We start from the raw sequence: 23,294 nt of genomic DNA on the forward strand, positions 1-23,294 counted from the left end.
TTAATGTCTTGAAATTGAATCAAATAGCTCGGAACATTTTCAGGGAGATATAGAGTCCTACTGACGCTGTTATTCTGCACCAGCTAGATTCGTGTTTATCTCTAAACTTGAGTGCAACCCACTGCCGGGAAGTTTAACTGTTCAAAACCGGCCAGGTCTGCTGGACAGCTGGCATTTACTGTTACCAGAGGGTTTACTAACGGCGCATGTTGAGTGGGGGGCTGTTTGTGCACTGTGTGAGATCATACACGACCAAATCATCTGCAAATCATCATTATGAGTACAATCATGTGTAACATTTTACTATTAAGTTGACCCTATGCCCAAAATAAATACATAGTAGATTTATTTTAAAGTCTGAAACTCTCAGGCTCAATGAACCTTTCATAATAATTATAATATTATTCATAATAATAATAATACATTCAATTTATAAGCGCCTTTCAAAAAATGCAAGGACACTTTACAATATTCAAATAAAATAATTAAAACCTGATAACAACAAAGAATAAAATTGTAAAGACAGTTACAATGTGTATGTAATTTTAAAGAGGTGGCTTTTGAGTCTAGATTTAAATGTATGAAGGGAGTCAATATTGCAAATGTCAGATTGGAGAGAGTTCCAGAGATTGGGAGCAGAATGACTGAAAGATTTGCTCCCAATGGTGATGAGGCGGATTAATGGCACAGCGAGGTGGATGGAAGAGAAGGATCTGAGGGAGCGTGCTGGAGTAGCGATGTGGAGGAGGTTAGACTAATAAGGAGGGGTGAAGTTGTGGATGGCCTTGAAGGTTTATAGAAGGATTTAGGATTTTCCTGACCAGTGAAGTTTTTGTGATCGTTATGATCTAGGCAGCGGAGTTATGGACCAGTTGGAGCTTGTGTAGGGACTTCTGGGGGAGGCCAAAGAGAAGGGAGTTGCAATAATCGAGGCAGGAGGCGACCAGACTGTGAACAAGGATTCAAGCAACAGACAGTAAAAGAAGAGCGGAGCTGGTGAATATTACGGAGGTGGAAATAAGCACAGCAAGTGATGTTATGGATGTGAGATTGGAATAACAGTGTGTTATCCAAGATGACACCCAGAGTCTTAACCTGAGATGAGAGGAACACTGGGGAGTTGTCAATATTTAGGTAGGGACTGTTGACTTTGGGATGTGTGGATTTTATACCAATAAGTATAATTTCAGTTTTAGCAGAGTTTAATTTTAAGAAGTTCGAGGTGAACCAGGATTTTATTTCAACTAAGCAGAAGTTGAGGGATGAGGGTGGAAATGTGGCATTAGGCTTGGTGGAGAAGTAGAGCTGGGTGTCATCAGCGTAGCAGTGAATGTAAATGTTAAATTTATGGAAAGGTATGGCCAATCAGGAGAAGGTAAGTGATGAAGAGCGGGGGGCCCAAGACAGATTCTTGTGGAACACCTATTGTGACTGCAGAATGATCGGATTTAAAGGATTGTATGAACTGAGTGCGGCCTGTGAGGTATGAGTGAAACCAGTCCAGGATTTTTTTTTTGATGATGCCAATGGAGGAGAGTCTATTGAGGAGGATTGGATGAGAGATGGTGTCATGTTCAAATACACTTTTTTTTTTTTTAACCCTTTTTTTGACTGGAAACCTTTGATACAATAGGAGACCTCCTGACTACAATTCAATAAATGGGAATCATTTTAGAAACTTATGTTACAAGTGTGATGTGCATACAGTCATGGGCATAGAGCTTCCATCCTCAGATAAAGTCATTATCATATCATTTTTATATGGCTAAAATGAGACATTACTGGATAAGAATCAATTGGTATGTTTGACACTGAGCTCCAAGCTGAATTTTCTTTAAAGCAGTCGGCACATTTTGTGGCTCCTACACAACACAACCGCCGTCAAGAGCCCAAAGACCAACCTCACCAGTGTTTCCCATAAACTGCCAAGATACCTGTGGCGGTGGGGGCGTGACTATGGGCGTGGTCACCATGACATCATCGAGTAATTTGCATACTTTACTACAATGATATGATTTTCTCTAAAAGGCTCAACAAATGTATACTTACTAATTAATAATAACAGTTTTGTTTTAAACGTCCATCCATCCATCCATCCATTTTACAATATAATTACAACACTTTATGTACATATGTATATACAGATTTGAACAATAAGTTATTCACTGAAATATATTCATTAATTGTGGTTCTTACAAAATATATATATCTTATAAAATATAAAAGCTAAAATGTCTCTTAAAGCTATGCCCCTTTAATTAGTGCATACTAAATAATTTAACTTTAGCCTACTACTACAACCATATTATTTACCAGCAACATAAAGTGAAACAGAGGCAGAGGTGTCCTGCCACAGTCAGTAACAAATAAACAGAAAACAGTAGTGGTCAAATACAAATAAGGCAACAAGAGAAGTATCCTACACTTCTCTTTTGTAAAGTAAATCTGAACAGCCTATATGGGCATCTACATCAACTATATGATTTGCCTGAGAAGCTGGACAGGATAAAAACAAATAAAAAATAAAAAAATACATTTTTTTTTTTAAAATTTGTGGCGGACGTAATTCTTTTGTGGCAGGCCGCCACAAATAAATGAATGTGTGGGAAACGTTGCTCACAGTTCTGACCGTCACAATAAAAGCCTTGCATGCTACTGTACATCATCTGTGCCTGCGCTAACAAAATAAGGGTCTCACGAAAATATCTTTACGCAAGCTTCTGAACTATGAAGTTAGCCTTTAGTTTATTCATTCTAGAGAGTTTAAAAATTATTAGGGTAGCTGGTTAAAGTAAGAAGATAAAAAAAAAAAAGAACCACTTCCATAGGGAATGAAATCAGGACTTTTTCTTTTGCCCACAATGTTATATTTGAAGTTGTGGAACTCCTCAGCAACTACTGTGTATCTCTAGCTGAATCCAATCAGTGCAAAATTGACTTGGTCATTTTATTAGCTTCCTTGCACCCTTTGACTAGGTTTTAGAGGAATGTAAATACTCCTGGAATTGCCCCTCTGTGTTTCTAACGCAGTATTGATTGTGATTCGAGAAATAATTCTGAATCATATCGTCATCGTCATCTCCTGCAACCAGGAGAAGGACAAGCGGGAGAAAGTGGATTGATGGAATCTTATGTCAGGGTTTCCCCCTAATGTAATTGATTGTGCCGCATCGCCACGGCAAAATAAAAGCCACCACACCTTAAAATGTAGGGCTTTTTACATGAAAACAAATTAAATTCATATAATGTATGTAGCCTCCAGAAGAAGCCACGGTCTGACGTTCTTTTTTACTTTTATTGCCAATCTTTTGCTAAAAATCAGTCCAATTCTAACCCGTATTCCCTCTCATGCACATACTTTTACTTCCCTGCAGACACACAACAACACTTCCTAATTCTTTGCCAATCCCCTTTCATTTCACCTCAATCACACACAAACATAAACATTTAACATCAGCAGGTCAATACAGTATGAATTAGGGGTGTGACAATTGATCGATGTTGATCGATTTATATTCTTAAATTTCTGTGCTAGTCAAGTTTGCCTTTCGGAAGATATGTATTGATCTAAGATAGTTTTAAAAGGGAGTCGATCTATGTTATTGATACTATAAAAGGAAAACATTGGATTTAAGAATGGCAGACTTTATATGAAGCATTACACTTATATAAATAAGGACGTAAAACGTTAAGTTTATTTTGCCTGCCTGTGACGTCATCAAAACAAAAATGGCGGAAAACTATGGTGGCTGAGAAAGGTCACAAAAAAAGCAAACGCCACAGACCAAATAATTAATTACAACACGACAACTTTCAGCCACAGCACGATTGCAAAAGCCACAACCAATACAAACGACACAAGACAATAATTTAAAGCCGCAACACAACTTTAAGACGCGACTGACAAAACAGAAGTGACAGCTGTACAAGTTGAAGTGTGTGACACAAAACGCAACTGACTGCCAAGGAACACATATTTCATGAGAAACAAATAAATACAAGAGTTGGATGAAGGAGGCTATGGAAATTAGGAAGTGAGGGGCCATACATGCTTTCACACACCTGGGATGCTGTCCGTTACCAGCGACAACAGGGCATATATTGCATGGCCTGATCGGGGAGCTTTATTTAGCAGGTAAATGTACTTTTAAAATGTTGGTTACTGTAGTTTTATTGAAAATGTCAACCCATGTTAAAAATGTGAGCAGTAAATGTTTCCTCTTGTTCCTAAAGTGTTGGTTTGCACTTTATTCAAATAAGATGTGTATGCTTTGGCCACTAATTGTTGTTTACTTGCTTGTTTGTATCAATCATTTGTTCATGGATATTGCTGAAATATAGGAAACTTTACGTGCAGTATTCAGTATTTATTTCACAGTCACACTGGTTGTATTTTGTTGCTAAAAAGTTACTGAATCGAGTTCAACTCAATGAATTGTTTCGGATCAAATCGTTCTAAAAGTTCCTGAATCGTATAGGCAACCACCAATATCAAATAGTCGAATTGGTGTTAAAACAAATCGTTACGCCCTTAGTATAAATGGATATATACTGTAAAGCTTATTATTTGCGCATAATTGAATAGTGAAAAAAAAAAAAATTAAACACCAGAACAGCGCTGCCAAAAACCGAATGTTGTCACGGGATTGTCTGCAGCGGAGGCAGCATGTCTGCGATGTACAAATACTTTAATACATTTGAGATAAACCTTTGAACAGAGGACGGTGGAGGTGTTTGAGAGAAGGCTCGCAGCACCCCTTAGCAAGAATGACGTCAGTGAGTGTTTTTAGACAGTCGAGGCTCGCTGCAGATCGCTGCTCATCCTGTAGATCATCCATCCATCCATTTTCTACCGCTTATTCCCTTTGGAGTTGCGGGGGGGCGCTGGAGCCTATCTCAGCTACAATCGGGCGGAAGGCGGGGTGCACCCTGGACGAGTCGCCACCTCATCGCAGGGCTCCTGTAGATCAGTGGTTCTCAAATGAGGGTACGCGTACCCCTGGGGGTACTTGAAGGTATGCCAAGGGGTACGTGATATTTTTTTTAAATGTCTGTCAAAAAGAACTGTGAAAAGAAATGCAACAATGCAATATTCAGTGTTGACAGCTAGATTTTTTGTGGACATGTTCCATAAATATTGATGTTAAAGATTTATTTTTTTGAATTTATTTTCATGAATCCAGATGGATCTCTATTACAATCCCCAAAGAGGGCACTTTAAGTTGATGATTACTTCTATGTGTAGAAATCTTTATTTATATATTATATATATCTTTATATATATATATATTTATATTTAAGTTTTTAGTTATTTTTATATCTTTTTTCCAAACAGTTCAAGAAAGACCACAACAAATGAGCAATATTTTGCACTGTTATACAATTTAATAAATCAGAAACTGATGACATAGTGCTGTATTTTACTTCTTTATCTCTTTTTTTCAACCAAAAATACTTTGCTCTGATTAGGGGGTACTTGAATTAAAAAATGTTCACAGGGGGTACATCACCGAAAAAAGGTTGAGAACCACTGCTGTAGATGGAGCGACAGAAGTAAAGAGTCTCTCAACAGAGTACAGTCTTCAATAACACCAGAAAAAAAATCTTGATTGTTCGCTAGTCGTGTTTAATAAAGAAAAAGTCGCTAAAAGTCTCTAGACCAGTGGTTCTTAACATTGTTGGAGGTACCGAACCCCACCAGTTTCATATGCGCATTCACAGAACCCTTCTTTAGTGAAAAATAAAATGTTGTTTTTTTTCAAATTCAAGACAAAGTTATTTGTTTTTGGTAACACTTTAGTATGGGGAACATATTCAAAGTAACAAAGACTTAATTTAGAGTTATTTGGTTAGGGTTAGGGTTAGAGGGTTAGGGTTATAATAAGGCCATGCCAAATAAGGCATTAATAAGTACTTAATAATGACTAGTTAAGAGCCAACATGTTACTAATTTGCATGTTAATAAGCAACTAATTAATGGTGAATATGTTCCCCATACTAAAGTGTTACCATGTTTTTTTTACTGGCGCACAAAATGAACCGTGCATGAACATCACCTTGTTCATAGAACAAAACCAACACAGTGCATAAACTCACAACAAATTACACACCTGCAAATCAGTCTGACTTCTGCTGTTGCCGTATCCGTAATACGCCAATAGGGAGAAGTTTTTATTTACACGATGAGTCGGGTGTGTCTTGACCTCCGCCGAACCCCTGAGCCTGACTCACCGAACCCCTAGGGTTCGATCGAACCCAGGTTAAGAACCACTGCTCTAGACACTTGAAGTACATTGTACAATAAGCAGCAACAATTGAAAAATAGAGCAAAACGATATTATTAATTAGTAATAACATATATTGTTTCATAGTATAACATATTTGAATGCTTGTCTGTCTATCTGCGATGAAGTGGCAACTTGTCCAGGGTGTACCATCCCTTCCGCCCGAGTGCAGCTGGGATGGGCTCAAGTCCCCCTGCGACCTCGAAAGGGACAAGCGATAGAAAATGGATGGATGGATGTTTTTAAATGTATGTATACGTTTTTTTTAGTCTTTTTAAAAAATAAAAAAAATCATATCATCATAAACAATTATGCAAATAATAGGATGACGTCATGGTGACCGCGCCTCACCACACCCCCATTGCCAGAGGTATCTTGGCAATCCGGGAGAAATCCTGTAAATTGTAAAATAAACATATCTACATTTTAGTATACAGTACAATAAATTCATCATCAAGGCTGAACACCATTGTATAAGAACCAACTACTTAGCACGCTCTACTGGTCGTATGGTGGCATGACATTTTTTGTAAAAATCTAATGAACAATTCTGTGGAAAGAGTTTTTAAATTGGCACATTTTTGAAAATATAATCTAAATAGTCAGAATACCCATTTTGTTTAGCTCTCAATACTAAATTGTCCACTTATGTAAACAACACCTACTTATTCCTAAATTGTAATGGGTGGAAATGAAGACTTTCAAGTATTTCAAAGGATTTGTTTAAAATTCTATAACAAGCTGCTTTAGAGAAAAATAATATTCAAATTACCCCTGGGAGTACCTTCGTCTGAGGCTGAATTATTTTCAACATTGCTCAATGTGACATCTGAATGAACAGTGATATGCTCTAAATGTGGTATGTGAAGTTTTTTTTCACACAAGTCACACTTATGGAGTGCTGCTACTTTAAAGTAAAACAAATAGGAAACCTTGTGTCTGGCGTTTTCAAGGTAAAATATGCTCGGCTTTCCTAGTAATTTGTTTGCACATTTCAGTTGTATACTTCCTGTTTCACATCTCTGTATACCAGTGGTGGGCCGTGCGTTTCAATCAATCAATCAATCAATCAATGTTTATTTATATACTGCACAAGACATCCGCGGTACAGAGCCCACATAAGGGCAAGGAAAAACTCAAAACCCCAATGGGACGTCGATGTGAATGACTATGAGAAACCTTGGAGAGGACCGCATATGTGGGTGACCCCCCCCCCCCCGCCCTCTAGGGCAGTGGTTCTCAACCTTTTTTCAGTGATGTACCCCCTGTGAACATTTTTTTAATTCAAGTACCCCCTAATCAGAGCAAAGCATTTTTGGTTGAAAAAAAAGAGATAAAGAAGTAAAATACAGCACTATGTCATCAGTTTCTGATTTATTAAATTGTATAACAGTGCAAAAATATTGCTCATTTGTAGTGGTCTTTCTTGAACTATTTGGAAAAAAATATATAAAAATAACTAAAATCTTGTTGAAAAATAAACAAGTGATTTAATTATAAATAAAGATTTCTACACAGAAGTAATCATCAACTGAAAGTGCCCTCTTTGGGGATTGTCAAAAATGTCCTCTCCTGTTGTTCTCCCCTCTAATGTTTTACAAAAAAGTATGTGCTCATAAATATCGTCAGTTCCGATGTATCTGACAAAACCTACAAGTTGTGCATTTCCACTAATATCTGTGGATTCATCCGGCTGGAGGGAAAATGAGTCGCTAAGTTTTCCAACAACTTGCTCAACAATGTCTTTTCCCATTTGATCTACTCTCCGGCAAACAGAGTCATTTGATAAAGGCACATTCTTTATTTTCTCGGCTGCGTTTTTATCCAGTATTGTCTCGGCCAGCACTGCAGCGGCTGGAATTATCAGCTCTTCAGCGATAGTGAACGGCTTTTTTGGCTTTGGCAACCAGCAAAGACACTAGTCTAGTGACAATATTTCATGAATAATATCCTTAGATTAACATTCTTAATAAATGGCAGTACAATAAGCACACATGTGATTGTGGAGTCAGTGTTACAACCTGGCATTTACACATTGTGTGGCGTTGGGGTTGTCCGACTTTTTTTGTGGCCATAAACGCAGCACTGGCTAAGTGCCATGAGTGCGTGTGTTGGTGCAGGTGAGCGAGCGAGCGGCTTCTGTTGAAACGACGGATGACAAAGTTGGTTTAAGCCTGGTTTGTATGGCAGAAAATTACCAGTTTTTATAGATAAATGTTTTTTTTACTCATGTTTTTGGTGTGGTTACAAACAGTTTTGCTCAATAAAGTGATTGATGGAATTCCTGTCCGTAAAGTGTCTCGACAGACGATAATTGAACTGTGTTGACAAAGATTGTTTTATTCATTGGGGCCACTCTTGTTGTCACCTGTCACTCGCAGAGTTGCATTGCAAAATCATACAGAATAAATTGTAATGTGTTTATTTTGTTTAAAGTTCAGATGGGATTTTTGATTTCCTGCGCGACATTAATTTGCAGTGCGCTGAGGACGCGTGAGCGGTGCGCAATTGCGCAGGCGCGCACCTTAGAGGGAACACTGTCCAGGGCTTTGGCTGATGTTGTGGAGGCTTTCCGCATCGTGTCTTGAGATGACCTGAATGCATTTAGTCTCCTCTTTAAAAAAATCAGGTGGCTTACCGACATGGCAAGCGTGTTTTGTCCGGAGATGCCGCTGAGGATGCGCGGCCGCTTCATGCCGCTGTTCGCTAACATTTCCCCACAGAAAAAACACAATGCCTTGGGGGGGGGGGGGTTACAACTCGAAGCCGTAAATCCCATTAACACTGGAATACTGTCTGAATTTTGCCGGCTCAGGTTTGGCCTTCTTTGGCACATGTTCTTCCTTGTTTTCAGCTGCATTACTGCTACGTTTAACCACGCCTCCATTGTTTTCTACATTGAAAGTTGATTGACAGTTGGTGCCGTGTGGCACCGCCAGGTAGGATCAAACCATTATGGCATGGGCCATGGGGGAAACTCTGGGTTTATGGTAATGAATGGAATAGCCTACTTGATTTGATGTTCAGTTTATGAACTTACATTCATATTTTGTTGAAGTATTATTCAATAAATATATTTATAAAGGATTTTTGAATTGTTGCTATTTTTAGAAAATTTAAAAAAATCTCACGTACCCCCTTGGCATACCTTCAAGTACCCCCAGGGGTACGCGTACCCCCATTTGAGAACCACTGCTCTAGGGGAGACCGGATGCAATGGACGTCGAGTGGGTCTGACATAATATTGTGAAAGTCCAGTCCATAGTGGATCTAAAATAATAGTGAGAGTCCAGTCCATAGTGGGGCCAGCAGGAGACCATCTCGAGCGGAGATGGGCCTTCAGTGATGTCCGACTTCAATGATTACCTCTCAAAATACCATAATTTATGTCCCCACATGACCATAGCTGGAGAAATACGATACAGAAAGACACTTACGCACTACTGGGCATTGAACCACCACCAACAGTGTACAAAACGGGTTATTTTCTGGCGCATTTAAAAATCAATAAACCCGCATCAGCAATTAAAACATAACTTATGTGGTACTGTCAAAATTAAAATGGCAAAAAACGTATTAAACGTGAAAAAATTAAGAAATACAATATTTGAACTCACAATTTGTAGCACCCATTCAACGCCGTATAGCCCCTCATAGTCGGTTGATTTGAGTGGAAAAGGCGGGCATTTCCCCATTTCATCGCCGACCGCGTCTCACAAGATGTGGTTTCTCTTAAGCATCCTTCTTCAAAATGGCCTTGCAAATATATATCTGCCACCTAATCAGCATGTTGCTCTCCGTCTTTGTGAGTACCGGCAAGTTTTCTGTGGCTTTCTATGGCACCTGTGCCATTTCCTGTTTTCGCAACTTGTGATTGGATACTCACTTGGGACTCCCAGGTGAGTTTCTAATCACAGCGTAAGGCCAGCTAGAAGACAACAACTCGTGATCGGATTGGCTGTCGCAACTGTCTATCACCTGGTTGTGTCCCTTCACCGACACTTAATCGTTGATTCTGAAGGCCCCGGGCAGATTTCGTACAGCATGGCAACATAAGCCAGCTGAATTCTGATTGGATACAACTGTAACCTAAAAACAACAGCATAATATGACATAAAGACAATATGAATACTTTTAGATATTTAGAGAAAGTAAATAAAAAATGACTTTTATCTTAAATTATGATTATGATTTCTGGTAATGTAAGACTGGCCCCTGACGGCACACCCACTGCCATATACCTATCCATTTAAATTGTAGCATTGCTGCTAACATGCCTTTGATGGAGACTTCAGTGAACAATCCATAAGCAAAGATTCTTCAAGGGAAAGTCTCAAAAGCTAGCAAGTGCAGCAGCTGCGTCCAAGCGCCACATGCTCCTGTTTCTTCAACTATGTAAACTGTGGGATGTGTAATCAGAGTTGTTTAATGCAGACATCTGGAAAGGACAGCATCACAGTGCTGTTAAATATTTACAGTTGGCCCACAGTCTTTCACATCTTGAAGCGTCACCATCTGGATTGAATACTCGGCCCATCTCCTTGGCATAATCCAGGGAAACCTCCACTATCTGAAATAGGCTTAGCAAAAGACAGACTAAATTGAGAGTCATCGACTCATCGCTAAGGAAAACGTTACAAAGCCAACACGAGCGTCAACAGACTTATACCCATACTTTCTTTCCTATTATTCTGCCTGTTTCCCGTGGTTTCAACTTCCATGAAAAACAAAATGATCTCGCGCAGCTTCCAGTCCGCTCGTCTTTCGCAACAGTCGGGAAACATCAGCGTGACAGGCAGCCCGGCGAGTGGCATGTCACGTGATTCAATTAAATAGACATGAGAGAGATGGTTGGACATGAAGATGTCAGGGAAGGCATGGCACCTAAACAACAGCAGGGTCGGATGCACTAATGTTTTTTGTTTTTGTAATTTTAGTACACCACAGTGGGGCTACAGCACTTGATTATTTTAGTCATCGAGTGATCTATTGGTTAGTTTGTTGGATTAATCAATTAATCGGCTAATCGGATAAAACACACTTTAAAGCCTCAATGCGTATTTTAGGGCAAATACCGTATTTTTCGACTATAAGTCGCAGTTTTTTTCATAGTTTGGGGGTGTGACTTATACTCAGGAGCAACTTATGTGTGAAATTATTAACACATTACCGTAAAATATCAAATAATAATTTTTAGCTCATTCACGTAAGAGACTAGACGTATAAGATTTCATGGGATTTAGCGATTAGGAGTGACAGATTGTTTGGTAAACGTATAGCATGTTCTATATGTTATAGTTATTTGAATGACTCTTACCATAATATGTTACGTTAACATACCAGGCACGTTCTCAGTTGGTTATTTATGCCTCATATAACGTACACTTATTCAGCCTGTTGTTCACTATTCTTTATTTATTTTAAATTGCATTTCCAATGTCTATTCTTGGTGTTGGGTTTTATCAAATAAATTTCCCCCAAAAATGCGACTTATACTCCAGTGCGACTTATATATGTTTTTTTCCTTCTTTATTATGCATTTTTCGGTCGGTGCGACTTATACTCCGGAGTGACTTATACTCAGAAAAATACGGTAGTTAAAATAAATGTTTTTTCTGCTTGCCAATACCTTCATTCTTTTTTAAGAATGAACTATTCTTAAAAACACATTTTTGAAGTTATGGGCACTCCATGAGGTCCAAATTTAATAAATATTTATTTGTCACACTCACTAAACAATCAATCAAAGCAAGAACATATAAATTTAAGCTTTTTTCCACTCGAATTAATCTATTTAAATCGATTAATCGGTTCATCCCTACACTACAGTAAGAAATGCATTATGATACATAGGTTCTATGTATATTAGATGTTAGGGGTTCGAAAACGTCAATGTAGCAATGCTGAAATAAAACTGAAGTATAGATTAACCGTTTGTGTTTTTTGGTCACAGGGTTAGATTTTTGGTTAGATTTTGGTCACATTTTCAGTAGACCCATAATAAATTCATAAAAGAACCAAACTTCATGAAGGTTTTTTGTGACCAACAAGTATGTGCTCCAATCACTCTATCACAAAAAAAATAAGAGTTGTAGAAATTATCTAAAACTCAAGACAGCCATGACGTTAGGTTCCTTACAAGTGTATGTAAACTTGACCACGACTGTAAATCGCATTTAGTGGTTATGTCAGGGACATTTTTTTTTAATTTATAAACTAAAAATTATTTGAACAATAAGTGCCCGCAGAGTTTTTTAGTACATGTTGTTTCTGATTAGTTGAATCAGAGCAAACACATAAGCACAAAGTCTGATTAAAAAAGAGATAGATACAACAATTATTTTTATTATTAAATTTGTCGGTGTGTTTATTCTCCCAGTTGGGACCAATACAGTAGTTCAGTTACAAAGACATGCTGTGATTGCCTGCGGGTTCGCATTGAGGGCAGGATTGCTGGTGAGCTGCAGCAGTTAGTGAGACTAAAGTCTGTCCCTGAAGTTACTGCTCCTTGTAAATCTTGTTTTAATTCCTCTGTTAATGTTAGCCATATTTCATTATTTAATTATTCTGGGCTCCACTTCCAGCTGTGTGAGGGGGAAGAAGCACAGCGCTGATTGAACATTAATTACGTCGTGACTAGCCTGACTTTCGCGACGGTGGACAGGGATGGACGCCCACACACGTACATAAACACACACACATGGCCATTATCAATAGAGGCGGCTTGTTCCGTGCAGGATTATACCAAGCACCGTTGCATCCCTACAGTTTACTACTGCGGTATATTTTAACAAACATTTCAGCCATGTTTGATCAGGGAAATATATGCCAACAGCTGATCACCGTGATCAAACTTAAACTAGTCACGACCATCGATCACGATCATATAATCGCCCAGCCCTAAATATGATCATTGGTTATCTAGGCAGATCATTATTGTACTTTGACAAGAAGGACCAGAGGATTTTCCTCGGCCATTTCCCATAGCTAATTATTAGTCCAGAAAAATAATATCCCTCCTCTGTCAGAAATATGGATAGTGTTGTTCAAATCATCAACACTAATGTACCCCACCGGGCTAATAATTGGACTTCAGGTAACTATAGATTTTCCTAAAAGTGTCAAAAGGTACAAAGACCTACAGTACGCCAGTGACGAGCCATTGTACACCTTAAAGTAGAATGTGACGATGACATGTTGAATCAGAGTAAAGAGGTTACACAACCATGAACAAAAGAGCCATTGGCGTGTGTAATGCAACATGTTGATGGAACTAGGAGAGTGTGTGGCGGTGGTATATTGTGAAGCAGCGAAATTAGACTAGCTGGTAGTGGTGGAGGGAGAGTGTTCCAAGGCAACAAACAACACAATGAAAAATAAAAACATCCGTCACCTCACATCAAAACACATGTGAGGTGAGCCTGGCTCCACTCCCAACTGCCCCATCTCACTGCCAATGAATGTAAATCCAGCCTGGGGCTCTGCACCTGCTTCGTTTTCTGACCACCTGTTCCAGTACATTGTCTTGACTCTCTTTGGGGAGAGTTTTAGCATCAATTTGGAAGCAACACACTGGTGTTTAAATGTGATTTGAATGAGCAGATAATAAAGCTGAAGCACAGTGAAACCTACGGGTCAATTCGGAGTACAACTGAAATATAAGCCTTCAAAGCTTTAAGACAGTGAACATTCAAGTGATTTTAATATTGCTCAGTCTTTGACCTTTCAATGTTTACCAGTAGCAATGATCGCTAAGAGAAAATGCGTGATGACAAACCGGAAAGCGAATTTATTGAACTTGCAGTGAAATATCTTCCTGCATAGAATTGTTTGAATGATACAATGATTTATACGCTAATTTTTCCAGGCAAGTGTTAATTTTAATACTGTGCAGTGTAGCTTAAAGCATAATTGCTAATGACTATCATGAATGAATGAATGAATTTATTTATTCCGGCAGACAGACATATATAGCAACACTTCATCTATCAATCAATTAATCAATGTTTACTTATATAGCCCTAAATCACGAGTGTCTCAAAGGGCTGCACAAGCCACAACGACATCCTCGGCTCAGATCCCTTTGCAGTCAATTCAATTAAATACGTTGAAAAGGATTTACAACTCATTGTATTCTGTTTTTATTAGAGATGTCCGATAAATGCTTTAAAATTTAATATCGGAAATTATCGGTATCTGTTTTTTATTATCGGTATCTTTTTATTTATTTTTTATTAAATCAACATTAAAAACACAAGATACACTTACAATTAGTGCACCAACCCAAAAAAACCTCCCTCCCCCATTTACACTCATTCACACAAAAGGGTTGTTTCTTTCTGTTATTAATATTCTGGTTCCTACATTATGTATCAATATATATCAATACAGTCTGCAAGGGATACAGTCCGTAAGCACACATGATTGTGCGTGCTGCTGGTCCACTAATAGTACTAACCTTTAACAGTTCATTTTACTCATTTTCATTAATTACTAGTTCCTATGTAACTGTTTTTATATTGTTTTACTTTCTTTCTTATTCAAGAAAATATTTGTAATTTATTTATCTTATTTTACTTTATTCATTTTTGTAAAAATGACCTTATCTTCACCATACCTGGTTCTCCAAATTAGGCATAATAATGTGTTAATTCCACGACTGTATATATCGGTATCGGTAATTATGAGTTGGACAATATCGGAACATCGGATATCGGCAAAAAAGCCATTATCGGACATCCCTAGTTTTTATTGACGATTTACACAACGTGCCAACTTCACTGGTTTTGGGTTTTGTATAACATTTTGGGCGGGCCAAACGAAACGACTAAGCGGGCCGATATTGGCCCCAGGGCCCACTTTTTTTTTTGTCTTGTCCAGCTTCTCAGGCAAATCACATACAGTAGTTGATGTAGATGCCCATATTGGTTGTTCAGATTTACTTTACAGAAGATAAGTGTGGGATACTTCTCTTGTTGCCTTATATTTGTATTTGACTTTATTAGACGTATTTACATATATTATCATTTGGTGCAGCCGGGCCGGAGCAGGAGGGGATAGAAAGAGAAAAAAAGGAAGACAGGGGGAAATTGTGGGGACAAGAGAAGGATAAGACAGAGAGACAACAACAACAGCAAACACAACAATAATAACAACAACAACAAAAGAGCAACATCAGCAAATAGGATATTTACAAATATTATGGTAAAAGTGATAGCAAAGAAGCAGTTAGTGAAATAAATAATAATACGGACCCCACTTAAGGCACCACTGTTCTAGCAATACAAGTGTCAAGACCCTTTTGTAACACTAGTGTGCGTTTTCTAAGAGAGCGCCAAATATTCTAGATCAGGGGTCTCATTTCGGGAGAACATCCGCACCGTAACACAACATAAACACAACCGAACAAATACCCAGAACACCTTGCAGCCCTAACTCGGGGTGGTAGCGGGGGCGGGGGGTGTATATTGTAGCCCGGAAGAGTTAGTGCTGCATGGGATTCTGGGTATTTGTTCTGTTGTGTTTATGTTGTGTTACGGTGCGGATGTTCTCCCGAAATGTGTTTGTCATTCTTGTTTGGTGTCGGTTCACAGTGTGGCGTATACAAACCCCGTTTCCATATGAGTTGGGAAATTGTGTTAGATGTAAATATGAATGGGTGAATGAATGTGGAAATACTGTCAAAGCGCTGTGAGTATCTTGAAGGTAGAAAAGCGCTATACAAGTATAACCCATAAATATAAACGGAATACAATGATTTGCAAGTCATTTTCAACCCATATTCAGTTGAATATGCTACAAAGACAACATATTTGATGTTCAAACTGATAAACATTTTTTTTTTTTTCAAATAATCATTAACTTTAGAATTTGATGCCAGCAACACGTGACAAGGAAGTTGGGAAAGGTGGCAATAAATACTGATAAAGTTGAGGAATGCTCATCAAACACTTATTTGGAACATCCCACAGGTGAACAGGCAATTGGGAACAGGTGGGTGCCATGATTGGGTATAAAAGTAGATTCCATTCACAAACAAGGATGGGGCGAGGGTCACCACTTTGTCAACAAATGCGTGAGCAAATTGTTGAACAGTTTAAGAAAAACCTTTCTCAACTAGCTATTGCAAGGAATTTAGGGATTTCACCATTTACGGTCCGTAATATCCTCAAAGGGTTCAAAGAATCTGGAGAAATCACTGCACGTAAGCAGCTAAGCCCGTGACCTTCGATCCCTCAGGCTGTACTGCATCAACAAGCGACATCAGTGTGTAAAGGATATCACCACATGGGCTCAGGAACACTTCAGAAACCCACTGTCAGTAACTACAGTTGGTCGCTGCATCTGTAAGTGCAAGTTAAAAATCTCCTATGCAAGGCGAAAACCGTTTATCAACAACACCCAGAAATGCCGTCGGCTTCGCTGGGCCTGAGCTCATCTAAGATGGACTGATACAAAGTGGAAAAGTGTTCTGTGGTCTGACGTGTCCACATTTCAAATTGTTTTTGGAAACTGTGGACGTCGTGTCCTCAGGACCAAAGAGGAGAAGAACCATCCGGATTGTTATAGGCGCAAAGTTGAAAAGCCAGCATCTAGTGCCCAAGACATGGGTAACTTACACATCTGTGAAGGTACCATTAATGTTGAAAGGTACATACAGGTTTTGGAGCAACATATGTTGCCATCCAAGCAACGTTACCATGGACGCCCCTGCTTATTTCAGCAAGACAATGCCAAGCCACGTGTTACATCAACGTGGCTTCATAGTAAAAGAGTGCGGGTACTAGACTGGCCTGCCTGTAGTCCAGACCTGTCTCCCATTGAAAATGTGTGGCGCATTATGAAGCCTAAAGTACCACAACTGAGACCTCCGGACTGTTGAACAAGCAAGAATGGGAAAGAATTTCACCTGAGAAGCTTAACAAATGTGTCTCCTCAGTTCCCAAACGTTTACTGAGTGTTGTTAAAAGGAAAGGCCATGTAACACAGTGGTGAACATGCCCTTTCACAACTACTTTGGCATGTGTTACAGCCATGAAATTCTAAGTTAATTATTATTTGCAAAAAAAAAAAAAGTTTATGAGTTTGAACATCAAATATCTTGTCTTTGTAGTGCATTCAATTGAATATGGGTTTAAAGGGATCTGCAAATCATTGTATTCCGTTAATATTTACATCTAACACAATTTACCAACTCATATGGAAACGGGGTTTGTATTTGTAACAGTGTTAAACTTGTTTATACGGTCACCCTCAGTGTGACCTGTGTGGCTGTTGATCAAGTATGTCTTGCAGTCGCTTACGTGTGTGTACAGAGGCCAAATACAACATGTGACTGGGCTGGCACGCTGTTTGTACAGGTTGTAGAGGGCGCTAAAGGCAGTGCCGGCACGCCCTTAAAGGCCTACTGAAATGAATTTTTTTTATTTAAACGGAGATAGCAGATCCATTCCATGTGTCATACTTGATCATTTCGCGATATTGCAGCACGGTGGGAGAGGGATTAGTGCGTCTGCCTCACAATACGAAGGTCCTGAGTAGTCGTGAGTTCAATCCCGGGCTTGTGATCTTTTTGTGTGGAGTTGCATGTTTTCCCCATGACTGCGTGGGTTCCCTCCGGGTACTCCGGCTTCCTCCCACCTCCAAACACATGCACCTGGGGATAGGTTGATTGGCAACACTAAATTGGCCCTAGTGTGTGAATGTGAGTGTGAATGTTATCTGTCTATCTGTGTTGGCCCTGCAATGAGGTGGCGACTTGTCCAGGGTGTACCCCGCCTTCCGCCCGATTGTAGCTGAGATAGGCTCCAGCGCCGCCCGCGACCCCAAAGGGAATAAGCGGTAGAAAATGGATGGATGGATGGATGGATTTAGTAGAGAACATCAACGATAAAGTTCGCAACTTTTGGTCGCTGATAAAAAAAGCCTTGCCTGTACCGGAAGTAGCGTGACATCACAGGTTGAAAGGCTCCTCACATTTCCCCATTGTTTACACCAGCAGCGAGAGCGATTCGGACCGAGAAAGCGACGATTACCCCATTAATTTGAGCCAAGATGAAATATTTGTGGATGAAGAACGTGAGAGTGAAGGACTAGAGTGCACATCTTTTTTCGCTCTGACCGTAACTTAGGTACAAGCTGGCTCATTGGATTCCACACTCTCTCCTTTTTCTATAGTGGATCACGGATTTGTATTTTAAACCACCTCGGATACTATATCCTCTTGAAAATGAGAGTCGAGAACGCGAAATGGACATTCACAGTGACTTTTATCTCCACGACAATACATCGGCGAAACACTTTAGCTACGGAGCTAACGTGATAGCATCGGGCTTAACTGCATATAGAAACAAAATAAATAAGCCCCTGACTGGAAGGATAGACAGAAAATCAACAATACTATTAAACCATGGACATGTAAATACACGGTTAATGCTTTCCAGCCTGGCGAAGCTTAACAATGCTGTTGCTAACGACGCCATTGAAGCTAACTTAGCAACGGGACCTCACAGAGCTATGCTAAAAACATTAGCTATCCACCTACGCCAGCCAGCCCTCATCTGCTCATCAACACCCGTGCTCACCTGCGTTCCAGCGATCGACGGTGCGACGAAGGACTTCACCCGATCATCCGTGCGGTCGGCGGCTAGCGTTGGATAGCGCGTCTGCTATCCAAGTCAAAGTCCTCCTGCTTGTGTTGCTGTAGTCAGCCGCTAATACACCGATCCCACCTACAACTTTCTTCTTTGCAGTCTTCATTGTTCATTAAACAAATTGCAAAAGATTCACCAACACAGATGTCCAGAATACTGTGGAATTTTGAGATGAAAACAGAGCTTTTTGTATTGGATTCAATGGAGTCCGAATACTTCCGTTTCAACGATTGACGTCACACGCATATGTCATCATATCTAGACGTTTTCAACCGGAAGTTTAGCAGGAAATTTAAAATTGCACTTTATAAGTAAAGGCCTACTGAAACCCACCGACCACGCAGTCTGATAGTTTATATATCAATGATGAAATCTTAACATTGCAACACATGCCAACACGGCCGGGTTAACTTATAAAGTGCAATTTTAAATTTCCCGCTAAACTTTCGGTTGAAAAACTCCTTTGGATATGACGTATGCGTGTGACGTCACGACGGCAACGGAAGTATTCGGAGCCCGTTGAATCCAATACAAAACAGCTCTGTTTTCATCTCATAATTCCACAGTATTCTGGACATCTGTGTTGGTGAATCTTTTGCAATTTGTTTAATGAACAATGGAGGCTGCAAAAAAGAAAGCTGTAGGTGGGATCGGTGTATTAGCGGCTGGCTGTAGCAACACAACAAGGACTACTCACAACTACAGCCGTCCATCGCTGGAACGCAGGTGAGCACGGGTGTTGATGAGCAGATGAGGGCTGGCTGGCATAGGTGGAGCGCTAATGTTTTTATCATAGCTCTGTGAGGTCCGGTTGCTAAGTTGCTAAGTTAGCTTCAGCGTCGTTAGCAAAAGCATTGTTAAGCTTTGCCAGGCTGATAATTATTAACCGTGTAGTTACATGTCCATGGTTTAATAGTATTGTTGATCTTCTGTCTATCCTTCCAGTCAGGGATTTATGTGTTTTGTTTTATCTGCATTTGAGAACGATGCTATCACGTTAGCTCCGTAGCTAAGTGTTTCACCGATGTATTGTCGTGGAGATAAAAGTCACTGTGAATGTCCATTTCGCGTGCTCGACTCTCATTTTCAAGAGGATATAGTATCGGAGGTGGTTTAAAATACAAATCCGGGATCCACAATAGAAAAAGGAGAGTGTGGAATCCAATGAGCCCGTGTACCTAAGTTACGGACAGAGCGAAAAAAGATACGTCCTTCACTGCCTCTCTAGTCATTCACTCTAACGTTCCTCATCCACGAATCTTTCATCGTCGCTCAAATTAATGGGTTAATCGTCGCTTTGTCGCTCCGAATCTCTCTCGCTCCATTGTAAACAACGGGGAATTGTGAGGAATACTAGCTCCTGTGACGTCACGCTACTTCTGGTACAGGCAAGGCTTTTTTTTTATCAGCGAGCAAAAGTTGCGAACTTTATCGTCGATTTTCTCTACTAAATCCTTTCAGCAAAAATATGGCAATATCGCGAAATGATCAAGTATGACACATAGAATGGATCTGCTATTCCCATTTAAATAAAAAAAAAATCATTTCAGTAGGCCTTTAACATGTGTTGCAATGTTAAGATTTCATCATTGCTATATAAACTATCAGACTGCGTGGTCGGTAGTAGTGGGTTTCAGTAGGCCTTTAATATTGTTGTTTGGGTGAAAATCTGCATAAATTCGGGAGAATGGTTGCCCCTGGAGATTTCCGGAGGGGCACTGAAATTCGTGAGTCTCCCGGAAAAATCGGGAGGGTTTACAAGTATGACGCTGTCAAGCGCCATTCATATAAAACTCGCGGGCCGCACTAAAATTAAATTACATTTTCATATTAAGGTGCGCTGCGTGTTTGAGACCCCTGGTCAAGACCCTTTGTGACTCTAGTGTGCCTTTTCTAAGAGAGCGCCATATATTGTAGATGAGAGACGTGTTGCTTCAATAGTGAGTAGTGGAAACTTCCCACAACAAAACCCGACGGCAGCCATCAACATCTATGGTGCGTTCATGTACCTCGGGATTATCCGTGGCGCGGCTGCTGCCGGGGTCGAGCCGCGGGGGTCCGGGCGGGAGGACCGCAGACGCCGGGCTGGCCGAGTCACTTCCCACGAGTGTCAACACGGAGTCCCGTTTATGGTGGATTAGTTCCCTTCTGACCTCGGAGCGCAGGTCCAAGTAGCAGAGCAGGGTGACGGCGTGAAGGGAGAGTGACAGCGTGAATAATCCCAGGAAGAAGACGCTGCTGCTGCTGCTGCTGCTGCTGCGGCGGTTCCGGCACTTGGCGCTGCACGTGCAGGAGTCACCTCCGGGCATCACTTTACGCGGGAAATCCTCCACGGGTAGAACATCGAGTGCCATCACTGGACAAGTTAGACGCACTTTAACTCTGCATAATCCGCTATTTATTTACGTGGACACTCACACATGCTGCAGCGGCGGCGGCACGTCGGTGCGAACTCCCTCTGTAGTCATACTGTGGGACACGCCCACCTCTTCCCTGATTGGTCTGTCATACCAGGCAGTGGTTAGACGCTTCGAAGCTTCACACTCTGTGATAGTGCGACACCTAATGGACAATCTGTATAACACCTGTGGTTTATTAGGTCCTTGAAGACCTGTGTGTTTTTTATTGTGACATGGAGAGAAAAAAAACAAAAAACATTTGTTACTACATTCCACATACACCGCATTCTAACAAAAGCATTTGCCACAATTAGTCATATCTTAATAATCAAATTAGAACAATTCCAAGGCCTGGTGTTAAACTGGGCAAAAAGCTACCTAACCAACAGAAAGCAATACGTGAAGCTTTGTTAACATTAAGTTAAAGTTAAAGTACCAATGATTGTCACACACACACTAAGTGTGGCGAAATTATTCTCTGCATTTGACCTTGATCACCCCTTGGGAGGTGAGAGGAGCAGTGAGCAGCAGCGGTGGCCGCGCCTGGGAATCATTTTTGGTGATTTAACCCCCAATTCCAACCCTTGATGCTGAGTGCCAAGCAGGGAGTTTTTTTTATAGTCTTTGGTATGACTCGGCCAGGGGTTTGAACTCACAACTGTCAGGTTCAAACACTGATGACATCTATTAAACAGACAAGAAGCAAGGAATCATGCAGAGACAGAGTTCAACTTGGCTGAATGAAGTGAGACGTTTGGGATTGCACGCTCAGTTACAATCTCCCACCACGCTCGGAGCTACCACGTGCTCCTCTATTTATTTGGGAGGTCCCTGGTTACATCACTGAGGCCGCCTCTAAAAGGAGTGGCCACACATTTCATGCAAAGCAGCTTCCAGTACACACAATACGTGACGGAGTGTGCTGGGGGCCTTGTGATCGCCTTGTCTCTGCTTCGTCCGCGTGCTGTAGTCTTATCTTCGTTGAGGTCCTTGAAGTCCTTGGCTGTTAGTGGGCTAAGACAAACAAAATATCTGCGACGAGGCAACCCCTTATATGCCGTAGCTGATAACAAGTTTTGTCCTTGCACAGACAGAAAAAGTACAGCTTGAGCACAATAGCTAATAACTATAGCAACAGACTTTAAGCATAAGAGTTGTGTGATAACTTACACATAAATATTCTAACACAACCTACGATCACAGACACTCTGACCACTAGGCCATACTAAATATATCTCATGGAGTACCCCAGGGATCAATACCGTGACCAAAATGGTTCAATCGCTATATCAGGCCAGGGAAATTTAGAGGAAAAAATGTATCTGGGGCGCCGTATACAGTATCTGGTTTTAAGGAACACTAATACAAAACTTCATGTCATATATGTTGCATATATATGTATGTGCTGCTGTTCCTTTAAGGACGTTGCGACAGCTGCCGTAAAGGAGGTGCGTTGCTAGCGCGGTTGTTATGTTTTGCGGTGAGTCGTAAAAGTGTTCGTCACATGTTTGTACCCTGCTATAATCTGAGTAAAGTTATTCATTGGATATACCTTTTGTTTTCTTTGAACTTTACTACATGGTGTCAGAAGTAACGGACTATCACGTCGCTGCAAGAAAATGGCCAAGTTTAATCCTCCGGATAGTTTTGCGTTCGACCGACCAAATGAATGGGGAGATTGGAAACAACGTTTCCAATGGTATCGCATAGCAACAAAATTAGCAAAGGAGGACGGCGAAGTACAAGTCAGTTGCCTGATATATGCTATGGGTCCAGAGGCTGAAAACATTTTCAAGTCGTTCACGTTGTCAGAGGATGATCAGAAAAAGTTTGACGTTGTATTAGGAAAATACGACGAGTACTTTTATCCCAAACGGAACGTGATCCACGAGCGCGCATGTTGCTACCAGAGAGGACAGCGGCCCGGTCAAATATCCCACCAATGAGCAGTCCTGGGG

At 40.4% G+C, this 23,294-nt stretch overlaps 1 protein-coding gene across 2 annotated transcripts in view; it reads right to left on the reverse strand.

Annotated features, from left to right (window-relative positions):
* The window catches only part of LOC133649043 (ectodysplasin-A-like), a 42,152-nt gene extending 20,667 nt beyond the window's left edge, over nt 1-21,485 (reverse strand). For both annotated transcript variants that reach the window (XM_062045737.1, XM_062045736.1), the window contains exons 1-2: nt 21,356-21,485; nt 20,947-21,293 (exon numbers count right to left, since the gene is read on the reverse strand). In XM_062045737.1, coding sequence (XP_061901721.1) covers nt 20,947-21,293; nt 21,356-21,359 — 351 coding nt within the window. In that variant the 5' untranslated portion in view covers nt 21,360-21,485. The remainder of the gene's footprint in view (nt 1-20,946; nt 21,294-21,355) is intronic.
* Between the last annotated feature and the right edge of the window lie 1,809 nt (nt 21,486-23,294).

Source organism: Entelurus aequoreus, linkage group LG04, assembly GCF_033978785.1.
Source record: "Entelurus aequoreus isolate RoL-2023_Sb linkage group LG04, RoL_Eaeq_v1.1, whole genome shotgun sequence".
Classification (NCBI taxonomy): Eukaryota; Metazoa; Chordata; class Actinopteri; order Syngnathiformes; family Syngnathidae; genus Entelurus; species Entelurus aequoreus.